The following is a 23,790-nucleotide window of genomic DNA, read 5'->3' as shown; positions in this document are numbered from 1 at the left end:
ATGTAAAATACAGCAGCAGCAGAAGTCCCAGCAGTAGAAGCGGCAACACAGCCATGCAGTGTTGATAATGCAAAAACCCAAATGTTTCTAGGAGAATCTTTGTGAATAGTATCAATTATTGTTAAATGATTTTTCATTGATTTTCAGGCTCTCAAAATATGAATCGAATTTGAATCATCTGGATTGACTTGCAATCAACTTCCAAGCATATGTCTGTCTGTCTGTATATATGTACCTATCAACCTACCTACCTACTTGGCTAAACCACCACATGGTCATACTTTGAAAACTTAACTAGAAGAAATACACTTTCTTTTCTAGAGTTAATAATGGTCAATCTGCTTCCTTTATTTGTTTTTCCACTGCTCCACCAAAATTATAGATTCAATACTTTGTCTCTTTTGGACCACCCAGCCTTAGCACAAAATCAAGTTGTTTTTGGGTGTCCTCTTTTCATGAGAAAATACTGATTCACTTAATCTGTCACTTGGGCTTCATAAATTTAGGACAAGCAAGTTCTGCTTTATAACTGTATGCTATCCCTTTAGTATAGACAGAAGAATGTAAAGCTTTTCCAGAAAGGCATCTATTTATTGCCATTGATGCTTTGTAACATCAAATTGTAAAGATCCCAGAAAACCAGTGAAGAATCTGCTATTGTAATTTAATATGCTATTGTTGATTTTCATTAGAAATGGGTAGGAAGCCCAGGTATATTTTTGGCAACTTTTTAGAAAGAACTCAATATTTGGTAAGCAGTACAAATAATGATTCAAGAAACAACTACAGTAAGAAGAGCAGCCAGGAAGAGCAACAATTATAACTGTTAAAATTAAAAGATTATGTTGGCCCTCCCTGGTGGCGCAGCGGGTTAAAGCACAGCACTGAGAAGCTAAAACCACTTCCGCATGAGTTCGATTCCCGCCTGCCCTGGAGGTGACCACATGGCGTGGCAGACCTCTCCTGACCCGCCCACGGCTCCCCTCAGCAGTGTACTCCCTCGATCTGCCTGTTCTGTTCCCCACTCTGTCTCCGGTGAAGCCTCTCGCCACCCCTGAGCCTCTGGCCTGTACTCCAGTTCTGTATGCACAAATAAATAAATCTTAAAAAAAAAAATTAAAAGATTATGTCATTAAAAAAATAACTGTTTCAATTCATATAGGGGAAGTCCCAGCTATAAAATTCAAATTCCCTCAGATTATTAAGATTCATATTTACAAGAAGCATTCCTGATTAGCATATAATCAGTAGGTACTGATTTTAATTCAATAATCCTTACCAATTTTTTAAAAAGATTTACTTATGCATACAGAACTGGGGTACAGGCCAGAGGCTCAGGGGCTGTGAGAAGCTTCACCAGAGACAGAGTGGGGAACAGAACAGGCAGATGAACGAAGTACACTGCTGAGGGGAGCAGCGGGTGGGTCAGGAGAGGTCTGCTGTGCCATGTGGTCACCTCCTAGGCAGGTGGGAATTTGAACTCATGCGGAAGTGGTTTTAGATTCTCAGTGCTGTGCTTTAACCCACTGCGCCACCAGGGAGGGCCCGCTTACCAATTTTTTAATGCATGTGAATTAAAAGTAAAACTATTACACCTGAATTTAAAGACAAATGAAAAGTGCTTCTGGAGAACATCTGGAAAGTTCAGCACTTGAGAAAAGCTCTTCAAAAACTTCTCCCCCCACTCTCTCTTAAAAAACCACAGATAGAAAGGAAAATAAATAGATTGATTGGGACTGTTCTGAAGAGAAATACAGAGGGCAGGTGGATGCAGTCAAAGAATATGTGAGATACTAAAAGAGACATCCCCCAAATACACGCACCAGGAGACCCCATTAATAGTGTCAACATTCTTGTCTCAAAGTTTAAAAAGCTGCCCTCTTGATGAATGGCAGAAGATTTAGGATGAATATTTGGTAAGTGTAAGATATTTCCTTTCCAGACAAGAAAATAATCTCTGAGGAGGGGAAGAGATGGAGTTAGAAGAAATGAGAGCTTTTAGATGTTACTGTGAAGACCTATACCGGATGTTGCCCCCTCACCCCCACTGCAGTCACAGGCAAGATGTCCAGCATCCCTTTTGAAGTAGCAACACACATGTCCTCTTCTAGCTGGGCATTTGGGATGGTAGCAAGTCCCACTGGTGTGCCGTTGGCCACAGGAGAGTCTCACTGTGTGGGTGTCAGAGAGAGAGGAGCTGATGCATTTCTGTATCCTCAGAGGCTGAGGAGGAATGCTGGTGAAGAGTTTCTGGTGAAGCAGAGGAAGACAGAGGCCCATGGTATGGACCATATGAGTCAAAAGTCAGAGATGTCATTCTCTCTGGCCCATTGATCTGAAAAATCCTAAAAGTCCAGGGAGCTACTGCTCTAAAGGTAAGAAAGCTGAAAACCCTCCATGCAGTCAGTGAGGACCAAACACTGATGAGACAATGGAGACCACCCCAGAGGGTGGAGTGTTCTGTCAGAGTGAGAGTGAGAAGCCCCAATGTGTAGGGTCAGCTCTAAGGAGAAAGGGAAGAGGAAAGAATTCCTGAATGTTACTCAATTTTCAATAAGGTGGGCACAGAAAGATTCAAAATTATCTTTTTCTACATACTTTCCAAGGTATCACAAGGTTCTATTAAGAAGAGAAACTGTATGTAAAAGAATATTTCACTATCTGTTAAGATTTTAAAAAGTTAAATTTAAAAAAAAGTTCTCAAGTATAGTATTTGAGAAATTTCTGACTTAAGAGTTTATTGGGAGTATTAAGATGGGATGTTATACCATTGGTAGTTTGGAGTCTCAAAACAAAAATTATACTTCTCATTAGGAAAACATTTTTTTTTAAATCTTAGATAGTGAAATATTCTTTTACATACACAGTTTCTCTTCTCAATAGAACCTTGTGATATCTTGGAAAGTAGAGAAAAATAATTTTGAATCTTTCTATGCCCACCTTACTGAAAGGAAGAGGCACAGGCTAGGAATTAAGGCCAGGATTGGGAGAACAGCTTGCCTGAGTCTTTCTGCAACACAGCTCAGAAATATTTAGAGGCAAAATGTCAAGGATTGCTTTAAATAGAAGTCCATTCTTCTAACAGAACTTCTATGAAGGCGGGTATTTTTTGTCTATTTTTTTCAATTCCTTAATTCCCTGATTCTAAAGCAGTGGTACAAGTACAATAAATATTTTCTGACAAGTATCAGCCCCTATTATAGCAATTATCTTGGTTGCTCAGGTAAAAAAAAAAAACTTGGAGCCATTTTCATTCCCATCTCTTCCTGTAGACTGCGTTAGAGAGGTTCCATTCTCACTTCTTTTCTCTAATGATCTGATTTTTTATATTAAATCCATATTTTTATCTTTGGTATGAGGAGAATACATTTATTTAGTCAAACTTGATAAGAAATTTCCCCCCCAAGTGATTTTTGAAGGACCTGTTCTTTCCCTGGACATAGTCTTTTCAATCTGTTTGAATTACTTGCCTTACTAATTTGGCAATTATAACTTTATTATATTTTTTCCCATCTGGTAAAGAAACTCTGACATCTGTTAGATGAAAGGGAGGGCTTAAAGATGTTTGTGGTTAACACTGAAAATTCTCTTTTCCAATTGAGCTTGAGAGTTTATCATTAAAAATGGTCAAATAATCATTTCTTCCAGCATTGCCACTTCTAGGAATCTATCCCAAAGATACACTGGTCAAAGTGGAGGTCAGGGAAGGGACACAGAGAAAATCAAGAACCAGCCCCAGTAGTAATGACTAGCTCTTGAGCAGTGATCCGAATAGTATTTCCAACTAAAAGAGACCAGGAATTTGTACGAAAATTATGGATTTCAGATCTAGGCCAAGAAGTAGATGATATGAGCTTGGAACTTCGCGTCATGAGAAAAAGCAAAGAAGCTGTTCAAGGTATAAGGGTATACCACAGGGATCAGAAACCGGTCTGAAGAAGCTCCTTTCAGCCATATAAAGGACAATATATGCTGACATTTGCAGCTAGTCCATGAAGCAGGTGAAAAGCCCTACCTATAAACGAAAAAATTGAGGATGGACTTAAATCTACACAGATACACAGCACATCCACCCTTTTTCATTCAGTAGTGCCTCTGGGAAAAGCTCGGGTAATCTAAGGATGGCATGAGTGAGAGAGACCTTTTGTCTTTACAATTTTGCATCAGTGATCAAAGGAAACTCCATTCTAGTGTAACAAGTTGTTCTTATGCCCTCCTTGCTCTTTACTAAGTGGCAAATTCTGAGTTGTTCTACTCTAATGTAACAACCTAACCTCCAAGAACACTTCCCTAAACTTTGCTTACTTTAATTTCTCTCTTTCATAAAACGATAGCAGTTAACTGCGAGATTTTTAATGGAAAGAAAAGAGAAAATAATGGTATTCAGAATGGAATTCTTGCCAGTGTCTGGCACAGAGAATGTGCTCATACTTATTCAATGAGTGAATTAATGAATGAGAGAAACAGATAAAGTATGATACTTTAGAAAGATACTTGAGAAAGTTGATCATTGAGTAACTAGTAGGAATGGACAGAACTGTGTCTTGCATAGTTTTATAGAAGAAAAGATTAGCTTTTCTTTTTGTACCTCTACTGTTCTTCTGAAATGAGCAAGTAGTATCCTGACTTAAGTTAATAACATTCCTTAATATCCAGGATAGGAGTCAGAGATTTCTGGCTACATTATTCATGACACAAAGCCCACTTTTCAGCTGCAATTCTCTTTAGTTTTTTCTTGCAGGGAACTGAGGAGTATTTACAGGAATCATTATATCTGTTGGCAAGACAATATATTAAGCTTAAAATAGTAGAAAAATAACAGGACTAGTAGTCCAAGCAAAGAATTACACAAGACCTGGGTTTGGAATGCAGTTTAAAAGACAGAGGGGTGAATGATTTACTGAAAATAAGTTAGCCCCTCCCCCCAATCCCGGTGGTTCATTGGACTTAATAAAAACATAATAAATTTAATAAAAACATTTTTCATTCCAGAGATATAAAGAGTAAATAGATCAGTGGTAATATGTGTGGAATGTCAGAAGCCCAGCACTTGATTTTCCTTTTAGTGTCCCAGAAATAGTTTACATCATCTGTTATCCTTCATAAGGCCTTTCAGAAATAGAATTTTGGGGTCCAGATTATTGAATGAGGCAAACCCTGTGCTGGCAAGGAGAAATTCAACATAGGCTTTGTATGGCAAAAGGTTATCACCATCTGGATCATATCAAGCCTCTGATTAGCTTGTATAAATAGCTGGCAAGAAAGTAAGCTCCCCTGGTCCAGCAATAGTCATTAGAATGATAAAAATGCAGAGTTGTGTAACATTGTTCTAAACTCCGAGATCCATCACTATTACACAAGACTGCAACTCCCTCTCCCCACGTCAGGCCACTGGGCAACTGTTCTGATAAATGGCGTTGCAAGAAGAGAGAGGTCACAGCAAATCTCACACGGGGACACCATTTGCTCCATGAATAAAATGCCTTGTGCAAATTACCCATTACAGCCACCTTTGACTGAGGACACTGACATGGGAAACTCCCAAGACATCTTTTAAAGAATTTGATGTTTTCAACTAATTCCCGTTGGGACTCAAGCAGTTACTCCCTTTCAGGAAGCAGAAAGCTAGCAAATATGTCAGTGTTTCTATCTGCTTTCCAGAAAACTCTTTTCCTTATTAAAAATGTTAAGTACAAAGAGGACACCATAATCTTCTTGTGCTACTTCCTTCATTCTTCAAGGATAAAAGTTTACCAAACTTTGTCAGTTTAGTCAATATATTTTTAAATATTTATTTATTTATGCATACAAAACTGGAGTACCTAGAAGAGGTGTAAGGGGTGAGAGGATTCACCAGAGACAGAGTGGGGAGCAGAACAGGCAGATTGATGAAGTACACTGCTGAGGGGAGCAGCGGGCGGGTCAGGAGAGGTCTGCCGTGCCATGTGGGTCACCTCCCTGGTTGGGAATTGAACTTGTGCTGCAGTGGCTGCAATAGCTTCATAATGCTGTGCTTTAACACATTGTGTCACCAGGAGGGCCCAAGGCAATATTTTTTATTTGAATTTAAAATACCCCAGTTCAAAAATGTTTATTGTTTCATATTTTTGAGTATTAATTGTGGGAAAAGATGTCACTTTCATGTTGGTTCACCATTTTCTGGACTTCATGTATTTTATTCTTTTTTTCACTCCTTTCTCATTCTACCTTGTTCTGAATTTGGTGGAAATGACTTCAACTCTTTTTCACATCACTGTTTGGGTTCTACAGAGGATGCATTTCTTCCTTTTTATTTCTAATTAAGAATTAACCCTGGCATTGCATAAAATTTTCTTGTTATCTTACACAGTTCTCTATTCATTTCAGCTTCTCAGCCAGTTTTATTTTCACTTCATCCTGTTGTTTATCTCATTTCTCATCTGTGTTCTCTGCCTCATTTATTTGTGTTAAGTGCACATAACAAATGCTTTCTAGGATTAGTTCTGTTTTTCATAAAGAATTCTCATAGTTCACCTGTATCTTACATTCCATCTTTATTTTATCTAGCAGAGCATTTTCAAAAAAGAAAAACAGATAAAGGGGCTCTTTTCTTCCCCCTTCCCCCCAATTGGATGACTGAAGGTGTATATTTAATCACAGCATTTATACAAAACAATAAGCAATTGGTTAAACCATGCCTTAAAATGCATAGCTATAAAAGATGTTGTTGCTAGTAGTAGACAATAAGTACATAAAATAAAGTAGAAATGTTATATAAACTATAATAGAAATAATAAACACAACTGTGCATCTACCCAAGTGATTGGTGAAGAGAGTAAAAAATAAAGCCTGTGGCCCTCCCTGGTGGCACAGTGGGTAAGGACGCAGCACTGCAAGCTGGCCACAGCTGCTTCAGTGTGAGTGCAATCCCAAGTCCTGGAGGTGACCCGCATGGCACAGCAGACCTCTCCTGACCTGCCCACTGCTCCCCTCAGCGGTGTACAACATCGATCCGCCTGTTCTGCTCCCCACTCTGTCTCTGGGAATCCTCTCACCGCCTCTGCACCTCTGGCCTGTACTCCGGTTCTGTGTGCATATATAAATATTTTTTAAAAATCAAATAAACCCTGTGCTGAGTCTGAAAAGAGTCTAGGTAGCACTATCCTACAGAACTTTCTGTGATGACTGGCATGTGGTACATTAGCCTCCAGCCATATATGGCTATTGAACACCAAACTGAAGATACTGCAACTAAGGCACTGAATTTATCATTAAATGTAATTTTAATTTATCTGAAGTTAAATAACCACAACTAATCAGTAGCTACCATTATGGGCAGTGCAGGTTAAGTCAGCTCTATCTTTACCCCAATGGGAAAAGCCACACATGTACACAAAAATACTACAGCAACACTTTGAAGATACTCTGTAAAACCAAGAACTTGCAAGTCAACCTGAAGATTTAGAAGGACTCATGAGTACTGAAATAGCTATAACTGAATGGTACTTGCATCATTTGCATTTAGAAGTCATAGCCTCTCTGAAAACTCAAAAAGGAACAGACTCATAAAAACAAAGCTTGTAGGAAGAGAAGGATTTGATTAGAAAATTATTCATGTAAACCCACAATATTATGAATGACCTAGAAATCTGCACTAGTGAAAGTGAAATTAAATAGCAGAAAACAGAAAAATAAGGAATGTCATTAATAGGTTATTAATTTAATAAATTATAGAGCAGTCATGTAATATCATTACAATAGAAAGGAATAATCCTAAATATAATAGATTCCAAATGTCAATAATATTATTATACTAACACTCACATGTGTGTGAAAGTACATGTGTGTATGAGTGTGCATGCATATATGTGTGTGTATGTGTGAACATAACTAACATTATATACGTCAAAATGTTAGTTATATACCCCTAGTAGCATACTTAGGGGCTCTTATTTATGCTATCTTATAGGTGGATATCATTTCTCCTTTTCCCTGTTCCCTTGCAATGTTCTGTGATCTCAGAATGTTATGTCTAAACAATGGACTAATGATCCTGTAACAGGTTGGTCCCTAGAAAAAGGGGAAGTTCCAAGTTCAATAAGGCGCTACCTGGCCCAGACAAGCAAGTACTGCACCAGGGTGAGAAATTCCTCTTGAAGTCAAAAGTGATTTGACAATTGGCTGATTAATAAAGGCAATTGGCTGTTATTGTAAAGTCAATATTGAATCAATACTGGAACATATTCTTTTACTGCCTGGAGAACCCAAATCTCATCACTCTACTATCTTACATAGCCTTCTAATCAGTTTCTAAATAACCACTTAAACTTTCTACTATCTAGTCTTTAGATATGGAAATTCACCCAAGTCTCTACCGTCTAGACTTCAAGGAAATTCACTTAAACTTTCTAACAAGTTTTCAAAGAACTTTACTGTAATTTGATTTACAAGAAATTTCCTCTTCCTGCCCTCACTTTACTTTACCCCCTAGGATGTCTCTATGAGAATGAAAGCCATTAAGTAGTAGATAAGGTTTTAGGGACTTTATTTTGGTTAATTTTCACTGTGGTAAATATAGTAATATTAGTCTTAAATTTTGTAAATATATCTATATATCTGTTTTAGCCTTGATAGATTGATTTTAAAAATAATGTTATAATCTCAACTAAAGGTCAATAGGACCCCAGACTATTCTTAAAAAAAAAAAAATGATAGTGATCTCAGCCCAATTCATATGCCAATGTCATCCCACTGCTTGGTTGAAATGTATAAAATAAACCTCTGCTGAAGCCACAGCAGGAAGACTTGCTCCCAACTCAGATTCCTGTGTCTTCCTGGTGCCTGCTCCCTTTTTTCCCCTTTTCTAGGAATCTTTGCTCGCGGACACCGCTCCCACCTTGAGATCCTGCCTGTTCCCCCCCCCCCCCAGTAATCTGTGATCACGGACAAAGAGTCTCTGACAGGTTCCCTCCTCTAGTTTTCCAAATATATTAAATATGGTATCATTCACCCATTTTACGTATGTGCATTCTAGGAGTAAGCTGTAATGACTTCCTTCTGATCCATCAACCCCAGTAAACCACTAGCCAGACAATTCACCTCTGAATTAGCTACCTACTTACTACTACAATTGTTCATTGTTGATTCATATATTTTTATCTGGATTCTTAATAAACAAAAGTTGCATTAAGCATCTTGGGCTGAAGTTGATCATTCAAATTCATTATCTTAACTGCCATTAGACTTATCTTTTGGGAATGCTAACTCCAATTATGTCCAAAACTTCCACCATTTTCCCTCTGTCTTAAAAACTGAAGTCTACGTTTCTTTACATGACAGCTTAATGTCCCTTCCCAAATGAAACTTCTAGTCACTTCTCTTATCCTATTGTTGTCTACCGCCTACTTCCTCCACCCACCTCTTACACCATATGTTTGTTCCACCAGACAATTTGGAGATTTGGGGAAACACCATGCTTTCCTGACGGCTGTTCAGCCTGGAAATCTGTAACAACTCTTTCTCAGCTCCCGGTATGTTTACCTCTACTTTTACTAGTTCTTCAAAATCCAAATCCAAGTTTATTTCCTCTTTGAAAGTTTCCCAAATTTCTAGTGGACTGACAACATTAAATCCACCTCAATGCCTCCACTATATTCCATTGTATGAACCCCATAATAAATATAATTAGTGATTATATACCTGGCTACATTCCAAACTAGTCTGCTAGATGCTTCATGTGGCAAGGATAGACTCATATTCCCACTCAATTGCAATTTAAAAATAACTATGAAATAAGCAGATAAAAGAATAAACAATTTTAGGCCCTCCCTGGTGGCGCAGCAGATTAAAGCACTACACTGAGAAGCTTAAGCCACTTCCTCATGAGTTTGATCCCTGCCTGCCCCGGAGGTGACCACATGGTGCGGCAGACCTCTCCTGACCCACCCGCTGCTCCCCTCAGCAGTGTACTTCATCGATCTGCCTGTTCTGCTCCCCACTCTGTCTCTGGTGAGGCCTCTCGCCACCCCTGAGCCTCTGGCCTGTACCCCAGTTCTGTATGTACAAATGAATGGATCTTTAAAAAATAAATAAACAATTTTAATAATTTAGTTAATTTTCACCAGCCATAAGTCCAACCTATTGAATAAATTAATAAATTCTAGGCCAAATTTGATATTACAATAAATTCTATCCTGTAATTGCGAAATAGGAAACTATAACAAATGTTATATTTAAATTTAGTTTGCCAACTCTTTATTGAGTCTTTTATTATATACCATGCACTGAGGTAGGGATTTTTATTTAAAGAATTTGATGATACCACAGAGCCATCAATGAAAACCAAAAGTAAAATGATAAAAGTATAACATCTATAGTTATATTTAGTATGCCTCATTTATTTAAGTATTTACTTAGGTTTCATAGACTGAAATTCTAGAAAGAAAAAAAAATGTTGGTTCAAATGACCTTTAGGCTATTTATTACAGTCTAGCCAAATCACAGAAGAACCAGAGGGTCAAAAAGGAACATCTCAGATTTATGGTTGTAGAGTTTTTCCACCCACATACATGTTTTAGTTATTAAACATGAAAACAAATCATTCTGAAATGGACCCATAGGGACAGTACATCAAATTGGGAAATGGTGTGCACAACAGTTGATGAGTAGCAGACTTAAGTCAGACTATTAAAAAAAAAAAAAGAGTGAAATACACAAAAGACCAAACAAATGTCTCCTAATGCCAAACTCCACCATGCATTCTATAAACACATTGGGAATAAAGAAAATTTGGATGGAAAAAAGGAAAGTCATCAGAATCTAAATGAAAATAAGAGGGCTAAATGACTTATTACTCAAGCAAATTGCTAGATGACTACAAGGTAATAAAATCAAATTTAACTCTATTATTATTGTTACCAATGAATCTATCAAGTGATCTCAGCTGACATGTTAACAATGCCTACCTCATATGACTGAGTAATTGTTAGCCTGTAATGTTAAAGATAATAGAATTTATTCAAGTATCTCAGATAAGGAAGTCAAAAAACAGAAAGATAAACTCAAATGATAATTGGACATCAGTTTATGATTTTACAAATAAATGTTTTGTTCTGTATTTTAGTTTGCATAAATGACCATATTGATTACCATAATGGAAAAAAAGGCTCTTCATTTTACATCTTCCAACAACTGAAATTATATTCCAAATAATTTAGGACTTAGCTTGCATATAAGTATTTAGATTAGCAGTTAGTCACTATAGTAATATTTACACATATCATTCAGTAGTGTTGACTTATTTTACTTTTTAATCAAAATGTAATTTTTCTCAATATTAATTTTTTTAATAATTGGAAAAGTTTATTGAATATGTAATGTCTATAAAGTACTGAACTCCTTGATTTTCCTTCTTTTTTTTTTTAAGCTTAAAAAAATGAGGTAATGTTAGTTTACCACATATGTTTTAGGAGTGTAGGTTCACACCACTAAATAAATTTTGTTATTACATCAACCCTACCAACAAAACACCAAAAATCTTCCACCATAATCCACTGGTTTTCCTCCCACCCCCAATTTTTATTACTGTAACAGTGGTTTACAACATTATATAGATTTCAGGTATATCATTATAAACTGACATCTGTATTATGTTCTCCACTAAAAGTCTCATTTCTATCTTTCATCTTAAACATATTATTGAATCAAACTGCCAAGGGCTAACAATGTAAAACTATAATTAATTTGAGCTAACAGTCTCTGGTGGTTTAAACAATTCTTACAACTTAATTACATACTGCACTTAGAACAGTGACAGAGTTGCTAAAATATGCTTTGGATATGTAAATGAACCTAGTTAATTACCCAAAGTACTTGAAGAAAGATATGTCTGTTCAAGAACTCAAAATTTTCTTCTTTCTCTTACAGTTTCAAAGCATAAGACCTAACATGATAATTTGGTAGGCAGGCATAAAGTCCCCGAAAATTCTCTTCAGGAATTTTGCAAAGTAATCTGGTTTCATTTGTTCAATACTGTCCCAAAGTATGGGGAAATATTTAACCAGATACACAAATTACAGGTGAACATGGTATATGACTCCTTCCTAGACCTGTCTAGGTGATGCTGGTCTCTCTCCTTTGCTCAATAAGGACAGAGACCTCATCTTATTTGAATTGATGTCTTTATTGGAGCTGGCCAGTGGTATTCTCTGTAACTTCAGAGTTTGAATTTTCTAGAAATTTCAGGGACTTTATGTCTGCCTACCAAATTCTCATGTTAGGTCTTATGCCTTGAAACAATAAGAGAAAGAAGAAATCTTTAAGACAAGAAAAAGTGAAAGGAAATACAGAAAAAGTCATCAGTATTTTCTGTGTTTATGGTCCACCATTGTCAATCCATGTGTTTGTTCTTTGGGGAACTTTTCTTTCAGTTCTTTTTCATCACCAAATAACTTCTTTCTACTAGATTTGTCTTACTCAGTGGGCAATGAAGTGACTCAAGTCCAGTTATTTTCCATAGTTCTCCTCCATGGAAAAGTCATATACCCAAATGTTGGGAGTGCAGACTGTCCTTTGAGACCCCCCCTTTCCACAGCCAGTGTCTATGTCTTTCCCTTCTCATTTCCCCATGTCCAACCGTCACCTTCTGTTTCTCCTTGAGGACTCCCCTTGGAGTCTGGAGACCATTCTTCCCACAAACTGAAGAGAATGACAGAGAATTAATGCCCTCCAGAGACCAACCCTTCATAGTGACCACAGAGAGAAGGTACATAAATTCCGCTCAGTTGTGAGTATTCGGACTGAAATTCTGCATGCTTCCTAGAGCTCCCCAGTGGGTTAAGCACACGATACCTTTGTTATCTGTTCTGTTGCTGCTCACCTTCCTAGGTCTGTATCCTCATTCTCCTCTGACCAATGATGAGTAGGATCACCTTCCAAATAAACTATTGCTCATAAATCTTTATCTCAGATTCTGCTTATGGCAGAGCCCAAAATGAGACACGAGCTATGCTGCTGTCTTGCTTCTTCTCCATGAAATAAGCAAAGGAATAGTTTCTGCCCAAGTCAATTTCCAACCGGTATACAGAATGCTGTCTCCCCTGTACTTAGCTGCTAGAAGGGAAGAACCCACGAGAGACCTGAGAGATGTGCTGACTAAATGCTCACTCTGCTCTCCCCTGAAGACCCAGGTGCCAGCTCTGTTTCTCTGTCTCTATTTTCCTCAGTTTTCTGGGGCCATAAACCAGAGTAGGCTCTGGACAGGAGACAGGGAGACTGATTTTGCTCTGTGCAGCAATGGTGAACTCTGAGGGAATCTATCATTCTCAGCTGTTGGCAGCTCTTTTTAAATGTGCAAAACTCAGTGTGCTCATTAGCTTAAGCAGTGGTTCCTGACACCAAATCTGGGACAACAGAGAGTCCCACGTCACATCCTGCTGCAGATGAGTGTTTGAAACACAGATTTTTTTAATACTGATTACACACAAATAAGTTAAACATTGATATCTTTATTGCTACAAAACTCTAATAACTACTTGAACTTATTACTTTGGGAGCAACACTGTAAAATCCTAGCACACATATTCTGAAGGAGACTGGCTAAAGAGAGAGAAATCTTGGCTAGAAGCCTACCTACTATAAAGAACACAAACAAAAACTGCCTCATTTCTGCTCCAGTTGATTTCACACTCACCTGGAAAGATAAAGCTTATAAAACAGGATTAAAACAAGTATTTATTTGCAGGCACAACTTAATTGGTATAAGACAAAATGAGGGAGTTGAGTTGAAAGAGATGCCAGTGTCAAAAGACACTATCATGGTACATCTCAACGTGTCTGAGCCCTTTACACCAACCCCAGCCGGCAAACAGACTGTCTTTGAGTGTGCAGGCCAGAAACCACCATAAAAATAAAGCTTGTGAGCTGGAGAAGGAGAATTAATTACAGGACCTGGGTCCTTGAATGAAATGATTTCATTTGCATGTGATAGACTCTGATAGCATTGGTACACTCACAGAGTATCTTTCATTCCTGAGAATGCTCTGTGGTAAGAATTACCAGTGCGAGGAAGAGAGACTGACAGACAACCCTGTCCATGTGTGACGAGCCAAATGGGGCCACATTCTCCTGACCTCTTGGCAATGTGAAGGAGTCCATTATTTCTACCATCTGTGGCTTCAACATCCTGCTCTAAGTTAATATCCATAGGTGGCCAAGCAGTAGCACACCCACTATCATGTGTAGGCAGGTTTCTATGTGAATCTAGATTCTCAAGATCCAGGGGGGACACCAGGAAAGGGGAGAGAGATTGCTACAGTGAGCAGGGGGTGACAGCTCACTGCTTTCCACACGGCACAATTTTCCAGTCCTGCTGGACCCAATACTATAGCATTTAGCACTGGATAAAAAATGATTAGAACTCTTTCATTACTATTTCCTGGTAGTAAGCTAAGCACCATTTTCTCTTAAAGCAAAGTTGTGCTGTGGGGCAGGATGCAAACTTCTTGTGAAAATTTAAACAGGAGCTGAGATTTTAAAGGATTTTGAGAGTTGACCACTTCAAGCTATACCTCCAGATGCCTCAAATACATATCTTTGAACACCTCTACTCAGGTAAATTGCGTGTTACCTCTTAGTAAGTAATGTATCATTAAGCTAATTTTTCCAAATGTATAATAAGAAATGGCTATATTTGAACAGACAGACCATAAACACTGCCACTAGAGTATTTTCTTCTGAGTGCAAATGTTTTGTAAAATTGGGTCTAAATCCACAGCTTTATATACTGGTGGAACACACACAGAGAGTTTAGCCCATGCCCTATGATAGATGATCAATTTACTATGTCATTGAGTCATCTGTAAAATATGACTTTATTGGCCCTACTACATCTCAGAATGGATTTTTTTTTAATTAAAACTGGAATTCGGTATTTGCTTATTTTAGTTTCTGTGTGGAGTGTCAACCATAAGACTTACCCTTTGGTCTCCCTATAACACCATTTCTCATTCCTTCCTTAGGAAGAAGAGCTTCACCAGGAAGGAACTTGGCTAAATTTTGCAGAAAAAGGTTTCTAGATGCCCAACACTGGCTGACCTTGGGGAAGCAAGTCATCCTAACAGTATTGGGAAGCTGTGTGCCTAAGTCACATTCTATAATGTATGGAGATGAATATTAAACAAGGGCACTGGAAGAATGTTGGCCTAGGGGTTAAGTCTCAGTGCCATCACCTCCACAGCCTGACTTCAAACTCTGATCAGGGAGCTGACCCACATATGGCACCACAGACCTCTCTTGTCTTGCCTGCTGTTCCTCTTAGCAGTATATTTCAGTAAATCCACTGACTTTGCTCCCCATTCTGTCTCAGGTGAATCTTCTTAACCTCTGCACTTCTGGCCTATACCCAAGTTCTATGCAAAAAGAAAATATCTCATCAAACTCATGTACCTCAAAATACATTTATATAAACCCTAGCAATAATTTACAACTTGAAAAAAATCCAACTTGTACTTTATTTAGTAAATGACTAAGTAAATTTACTAAATTGAGTTAGTAAATCTCAATCATGTAATAAGTTCTGCTAAAAACTTTATTTAAAATACTTTTCTCTATTAATCTTGTTCAGTTATTTTGTCCTTGCTTTTGAATTACATCTGTTTATATGACACAAGGTAGTGATCACTATTTCAACATCCTCAAGTTTATAGCTTTTTACATGCTCTGAATTAAAAAAATTGTATTGCCTCACTCTTGCTTAACAAATAAAAGAGCAACTGCTTAAAGGAGTTTATCAGAAAGACAGATAACAAAGGAGAAAATTGTTTTAAAATTTTTCCATAAAGATTGATTTTAAAAGCTGTACCAACCAATGTGCTATAAATTTAACTTTCTATCATTCATGGCAAGTGAAATGCTATAGAAACACTCTTATGTTACAGCTATTTTCAGTTTCCCCAGACCAGAGCAGGTTACTGTGTGTAAGCACACTCTATGCCAGAAATTCATTCTTCATATAGCCTGGGGGAAATTTAGAGAACAGTCTTAAAAATCTATGGGAAATGCAGAGATAATACAAAACAGGAAATTCCTTTAATATAGAGGTCTCTTAACCTGACAGCTTACTTTAGTAAAGCCAAAGGAGAAACATGCTTTCCTAAGAAATGTTCAATTTGGCTTATCAAATTAAGAATAAAATACTAATTTTACTTCTTAGAATATTTGTGAAACTAATGTAGGTAGTTAAAAGAGGTCTAGTCTAGTATAAGGAATAGAGTATTTTTTACTTTACAAAAGCCTGACTTCCATCTTGAGCTGGGTCAGGTCAATGACATTTGAAGATGAAATGAAGTGGGTTCCCAGACACACACTTTTCTTTTTAAATAATATGGCAAAGACTACTCCACTTCAGTAACGAAGCTCTAGGAAACTCAGAGTAATCATCTGACCAAGTTTTCCACAATGTGCAAGTCTCAGGTAAATCACCAGTCTCCTTAAAGAGAGATGTGACTATCTGCCTGTTCCTTCTTCCTGGGATATGGAATAAGTGCTTGATGGTAGGAGCCCCAGCAGCTATTCTTAGGCCATGGAGATGAGCTAAAGTTGGCACACATTAAGAACAGACACAGTGCAGCTGCCCTATTCACTCAGAATTTTCTGCTTGAGACAATTGGAGAAAAAAAATAAACGTGAAACATGTTTAAGCCAGTGCTGCCTTAGATTATGCTAGGACATCCAATTACCCTAGCCTTGGTCAATTCTTTGGGTTTAAAAGGAAGCACAGAAGACAAAATATATCAAGGTCTGCCAGTGATTGGTGCATGTAGGCCAGGGTTAGCAATTAAAGAAAACTAGAACTAGTGAATAAAATATATGTACATGCTAAATTAAGTTTGAATTCAATAGTTGAGAATTACATCTGACCTCTCGTCAAATAAAGAACTTCAGTTTTAATTTTACTGGGAAAATATACAAGATCTGGTTCCATTTTATACATTGAAGACTCAAACACTCTGACATACTGATGGAATGACAAAGGAAGTTCTTATATAAGACCCAGGCAATATGAGAATTATTTAAAAATTTGAAGAAGTGCAGAAAAGAGTACATTTCCAGGAGTATTGAACAGGCCTTAGCTTCTACAACAGTGAGTAATCCTTGCTATCTAAAGCATGCTCTGAGTTTGGAACAGCAAATTCATTGCAAAAATGTTTGATTCCCCATGTAGGAAGAAAAGGAGAACCCAAACTTGACTTGTTCCCTAGCATCTGAACCATTAAAAAAAGGTAATTATGGAGCTCATATACAAAAACACACAGTGCGTGGGTTCCAATGAGCTGGCCACTCACAGATAACTGTGACCTATTTCTATCTATAAATCCCAGCAGAACTACCTATGGGGTATAGCCACATCATGGGCAGGCGCAGAATGCCGAGGCCACTATTGACCTGATTACATGATTATCTCCATGGTGGTCTTAGGATAACTCTGTTTGTAATACCTCAAATACTTTGCTGATGTATGGTCACAATGTCCCCTTCCCCTGTCCCTCCTAGATCTCTTTCCCTCATGTCTCCCCTCACCCCCAGACTCTCTTCCTCATACTATGGTCGCGTAATCAGCTTTTACTAACCTGTGTGCTCTCAATAAATGGCACAAGTACTTCTGCTCAAGGAGCAGAGTCATGCTTTGCAAACCTGCTCCCAACTGCTGTGTCCCTCACTGTCTTCCTGCAGCAAAACAGCAACAAAGTTCCTATTGCAACAGCAGTGGCCCTAATTTAATTCATCAAGGTTTTAATCTAGTGGCATCATGTCCATGTCCACGTTTTATTAGAAAACTTAAAAGGAGACACTTTCTTCCCGTGAGACTAAGAGAGCAGGTTACCCTCCAGGTAAAGTATGCATGCATACCATGGGGGACAGATAATGAAGATGCCCCTTTCCTGAAGCTAAGAAGGAAGATTCCTACTTATTCCATCTTCTGGCAGCTACAGCTCAGATTTTTGGCAAGACAGCACATTCCCCACTCAAAGATCATATTTCTGGAATTCTGGGACAATGAAGAAAGCAGCATTTTTTTTTTCCAAAGGAAGCTTCATGCTATGTTTGTTTAGTCAAAGTGAAGTGAGAGTGAGGGGTTCTGAAAGACTTAGGAGACAGTCTTGCATTCATCGTGGGGCTGATCCAAAACTTGCAGTTTAGGAAAGACAATTTACCAATAATGACAGGGAGAAAAACCAAGGAGAAAGGTTGTTATGAAACAATCGTTCCCTGGAAAGGAAACACTGGAGCATTTCCTTTTATTTTGTAAACATTAAGTATTTTAGGCAATTATGTTTAAGGTGCTAAATCTTTCCTCTGCTCTATTGACTGAGTCTCTGGAAGGATCTGCCATAACTACAGGTTTCACACAGAGCAAAGGGCTGGTGCTTAAAAGGGGAAGGTCTACACTGAGGTTTATCCTTCCAAATAAAGTGTGATCATGGAGGCCACACATGTACTGTCCATCAAGGGTACAATTCTGATGCCAAATAAAAACTGAAGCAACACTGTTGTTCTTTTCCATTAGCAAAACTCATGCTGGTAAAGGAAATTCTACATGCATAGATTTTACATAGGAGAGGAAGGTATCTGAATTGTGGGAGTAATTATTTGTAGGCACGTTATCGACATACATGTTCATGTGTTCGTGTGTGTGTGTGACTATGGTTGTATGCATGTTCAGTTTCAAATAACAATTTTTTTCTGGGGAAAGAAATTAATAACCTCAAAAAATGGCCTATGATTTACAGTTTCACATAAAGTTCGGATCACAGCATCTAATATTACCATTTTGCACACGTGGGAATATGACTTTCTCATTTCCATGATGAAGTGCATAAACCAAACTATAGCTTGCCATTTCCAAATCAGCTCTGCAATGAAACAAGCCTGTGTGATCTCGATGCAATAAATTCCTATTCAAATCTCCACTGATGCCATTTCTACACACTGTTCATCTATCATTTTTCTCAATCATATTTTACCTATACTGAAGAATACTCATCAGAGCCTTGGAAAAGCTACAATAAAGACATGAAAGTTTCCAGGTTAGACAGGGTTTGAGTCCAGCTGATCCTCTCCTGCACTTTTTCATCCCAACCAAAATGAGAAAAGGAAAATAAAACCAAGGGGAAGTTCAGTTAACACCAACTGCTGAGAAATCTCTGCCTGTTCTGCTAGATGACAGACAGATCCAGACTAAAGAAAGGCACTGGGAACCTTTCTGGCAATTCCACTTTCCAAGACAGGATGTAGTATTTGGAAGGAAAAAGCTGAAGACAGAGTAGGACTTGAGGCAAGAAGTGTGTACTTGACTCATTACCCATTTAACTGTTTTGGATCAACAGGATTCAGAGGCCCTCAGGCAAATCTGGCCAAAACAAACAGTGGCTTATATATGCAAGCTTAACCCTGATAGTGTGGGCAGTGACATCAGGAATAAGGACAGCCCCTGGAACATGCTGAGTACTCGGAGTGGAGGACAACAGAGAACCGGGCTGCAAAACAACCCTGCCTGAAGCAATGATTTCAATAAACAGACAGCATCTTTAAGGAGTTATTTCACCTCTTTAAGGCAACATCTTTTCAAACTTCACAGAAAATGAAAAAACACCCACGAAAAATAATAGATAGGTAAAATGATACCTGCTGTTTCCATCATCAAAATTAAAAGGCAAGTGAAACATGGAGAAAAAATATTTGTCCCGTACTGGGAGAGTTCTATCAGCAGGAGTTCATGCAACTAGGATACAAAGAGCATTTGCAAATTAATAGGAAAAGGATGATGCTGACAATGATCCCAAAATATTTTAATAATTATTCAAAACAAGAATGATATGTAGGCCAATAATAAGGACATACAATATGAAATGGGACTCCACTTTTTCACACAGAAAGTTGGGAGGAGTAGGAGGATGCTCAACTGATGCTGACACTGATGTTGGCAGCATCCTGGGCTCTGACTAGGTGTGCAGGCAGGAGTGCAATGTGGGAGCAATACCAAGCATCATGGCACATGCAACCAAGGCCTTAAAAATGGGCCTACTCCTCGCTGTGGAAATGTCCACCACTTCAGGAATTGGCAATAGGAAATTACTAGATATGGGAAGATTTGGGTGATGCAGGAGCGGTTTTAACAGCTTACCACTTTACATGATGAAAATAAAGGCACGTTCTACAGTAGAATACCATGCAATAATGAAAAAGATAATGTAAAGTTATATTTCTTGTTATGGAAAGAAGAACCAAAAGACGATGGATAGAAAGCGAGTTAGCAAAAGGAATGCACAATATGGACCTTTGTTGGGTAAACATTATGCATATGTAATAGCTATATGTAAAACATAGCTATTACCTTGCCAACTGCAGGAAGCCAAGAAGAGTGTGTACCAAAATAGAGTATTTTGGAGAATATTTTTAACTAGTTTATTTTCTACAATAAATATGTTATCTGTCAAATAAAATGTATTTCAAAAGAAAAGAAAATGAATCCCAGAGATGCAAGAATCTAGATGTACAGATATTTAAAATATCCACATTATTTCTATACTTCAAAAATAACTTCATTTAAAAAGAAGCCATTCATGACAGCAATAATGAATAGAATATACTTACGTCTGAAGTTGGAAACTATATATAGGGCTCTAATTTTTAAGAATCTATTTTTACTGAGGATATATAAAACTCTAGTATATGTGGACATACCACAGTTTTGAACTGTAAGGAATATAATTATAAAAGTGTAAGTAATCCCCAAATTAATTTATTATATTCTATACTGAAATATAAATTCTGGCTGGCTTCACTTGGAATGTATAAAAAATGAATTAATTTATATTAAGTAATAGAAACATACAAATTAGCTTTAAAAATACAGATTTTTTTAAAAGTACAGAAAATTTGCATTATAAGCTACTTAAATATAAGGCTATAATAAATTATTTTGGCAAAGCTGAAAAATAATAGATAACAAGATGGAATTGAAAGCTAGGAGGAGATTAAATCTCATAAATATTTAGTACTAAATAAAAGTACTAAAAGGGTAAGGATGGTTATCAGGCAAACAGTGTTGAATTAACTATCTATTAAAAATGAAAATTAGCTGTTTTGGTCATAGCATGCTTTAAAATAAATTCCAGATGGGTTCAATTGTTAAATGAAAAGCTATGCTTTTTTTTTTTAATTTGGGAAATAAGAAGACCACTCTAAAAAAACAAGCAAATATAGATTCTTAAGGACAAAGTTTGGTAGCTTTGAGTATATAGAAATTCAAACCATCCACCTAACAACACCTCGATAACAAAAGTAAAAGAGGGTATACTGAAAAAAAAAAAAAAACTTGTGCAGCATATACTGAAATCTAGTGATTGGTGATATCAAAAGTTTTATATAAATAATTATGGTAAAGAAAACCAGGTACCTGGTTTTCTGGTCATAATTAAATTATGACCAGATAATTATCAAAGGAAAAGGAAAAACCCCAGTCACCTAGTAAATATATTGGAAAATATTCATAAATTAAAATTTTGAATTTGTCAAATAATATTTCTCCTCTATCAGGGTGGCAAAGATATTCAAAATAATATTGACACTGGTGAACATGTGGTAAATTTATTGTGATAATCTGCTGGCAGAAATGTAAATTTATATAGCCCTCTAAGGAGAACAGGGTGACACAATGGAGTTTGCAAAAGTTCCAGCCCTTTAATTCTGTCACTTTATAGAAATCTTTCCTCAAGAACTGATCAAAAGGGTCCACAAATATGATAAATACGTGTTTATCATAACTTGATAGAAGACCTAAATGTTCAACGATGAGTCACTGGAGAGATAAACTATGGCTTCAGATTCAGTGGAATAGTATGCATTTTAAACAAGTCAATGAAAAACGCAGACTACAAGATGCCAATTTGGTTTAATGACATTGGATGGATGGATAGATAGAGTACCAGGTTAATGGTCCACAGCATGCTAAAAGTGGTATTTTAAGGGTGCTGGGGTCCTTGGACTTTCCCCCTCATTTTTGCTTAATTCATTCCTCACACATTCCTGTATGTTTCACATTTCCCTTCAGCCACATAGGTATGACTTTGTAATCAGAAAACAAAAACAAAGTTAAATTTTGTAAAGCTTTGTCCTCTAAAGCGACTTCCTCTTACCCAGATGTTAAACATCAAGAACTCCAAAATTTACCAGGGCAATCAACAAGTACATGTTCGGAGCGTATAAAATAATGTAGAGGGAAACTGGGTCCTACCTTTAGACACTCTTCATAAAACATCCCCTGTTCGGACAGTTAGAACCTGATCTCTCTTACAAGAGCGAATGCGGATAGAGGCTCTGAAGGGCTCCTTCCCGGGAGGGTCCTCGAGGAAGCCCACTTACAGCTCACTGATCAGCCTTGTAAATCCATACTCCCTGGGGACCCCTCTAACAATGGGAGAGACGCGAGGGCTCTTTTTCTGGATGGGGACGCTGGACATGGGGACGCTGGACATGCCCAGACTGAACTCGGGGGATCAGAGCCGGGCAGGCGGTGGTGGGTGGGAAGGACCCTCAGTGGGGGGCAGGGGTGGAGAGGGCCGGGGTATGCGAGGGGCGGGCGCCTTACCGCGGCTTGCTGGAAGGCGCCTTTGGTATAGGTACCGCCGCCGCGGTAGGTGATGGCCGGGATCTCGCGGCTGAGCAGCGCGCACTTGTGCTGGTGCGCGCGGCGGGAGGAGATGTAGTCGACGCGCGGCACCACGTTGTTCTTGGACGAGAAGGTCACGATGGCCACGCGCGTGGCGGTGGGCACCACGGGGAAGTCGGACAGCAGCTTGCGGACGAACTTGAGCTCGCTGAGGAAGTTGGCTTGGCCCACGCTGGACGACTCGTCCACTAGGAAGACGAGCTCCAGGCGCTCGCTGAGCTCCCGCAGGCGCCGCACGCGTCTCCGGAACGCCTGGCCCAGCCGCTCCACTTTGCCCTCCTGGGCGTCCTCCTCTGCCGGCGCGAGCGGGGCGAGCAGCCGCCCCGGGGCCCCGGCCGCGGCCTCGGGGAAGAGGCGGAAGCTGAAATTGCGCGACGGGGACATCTGCTGAAAGGTCGCCCAGCCCGAGACAAGCGCCAGACCCCAGCAACAAAAGGCCAGGCGCGGCCACATGCTGGACACGGAGCGGCCGCCCCGGAGTCCAGGCGGCGGCCGGGCGGGCAGAGGGGTGTGCGCGGCGCGGGGCGGCGGCCGCGAGCCTCAGCGTCCTTTCATCTAACACTGGGGACACGATCCAGACCCGCTGGCAGCTCGGGGCCTCGGGAGGGAACGGCGCGCGCTCTCTGCCCACTCGCTCTGGTCCTTTCCCTTCTCTCTCCTCCTCCTCTCTCCCTGAAGCCTATAAAATGTTTGAAGGAAAGGGGGCAGTCAAGAAAAATCTCCCGCTTCTCGCTCCTGCTCCCTCCTCTCTGTGTCTCTCCCCTCTCCTTCCCCTATCTCTGCCTCTATCTCTCTCCTCCCCCCCTCTCATTCTCCTCCCGGGATCAAGCCAAAGACTCGGAGATTCCATGACACCAGAACCCCGCGTCTGTCAGGCTGTCAACATTCCCGCAGCAAGCGCACCAGCGCCGAAACCCTGATTGATCCCATATGTCTGGCAGGAGCTGCAGAGGAATTCACTGGAGATGGATCCAGATACCGAGAGTGCCACAGTAATTGGAAACACTTTGTAGAGGAAAACACACGGACTGGCTAGGGAGTTGGAAGCATCATTTGAAGACTGCTAGCTCACCTTTTGTGTC

At 39.0% G+C, this 23,790-nt stretch overlaps 1 protein-coding gene across 1 annotated transcript in view; it reads right to left on the bottom strand.

Annotated features, from left to right (window-relative positions):
* Positions 1-23,449, bottom strand: part of SVEP1 (sushi, von Willebrand factor type A, EGF and pentraxin domain containing 1) — a 146,495-nt gene extending 123,046 nt beyond the window's left edge. Inside the window, exon 1 of the mRNA XM_004677442.2 lies at positions 22,628-23,449. Within this exon, the coding sequence (XP_004677499.1) occupies positions 22,628-23,161 (534 nt within the window). The 5' untranslated portion in view covers positions 23,162-23,449. The remainder of the gene's footprint in view (positions 1-22,627) is intronic.
* Positions 23,450-23,790: the final 341 nt, after the last annotated feature.

The sequence above is a fragment of the Condylura cristata genome, unplaced genomic scaffold (genome assembly GCF_000260355.1).
Source record: "Condylura cristata isolate star-nosed mole 26May11 unplaced genomic scaffold, ConCri1.0 scaffold00006, whole genome shotgun sequence".
NCBI classification, from domain to species: domain Eukaryota; kingdom Metazoa; phylum Chordata; class Mammalia; order Eulipotyphla; family Talpidae; genus Condylura; species Condylura cristata.
This window is presented reverse-complemented; position numbering and strand designations above follow the sequence as displayed.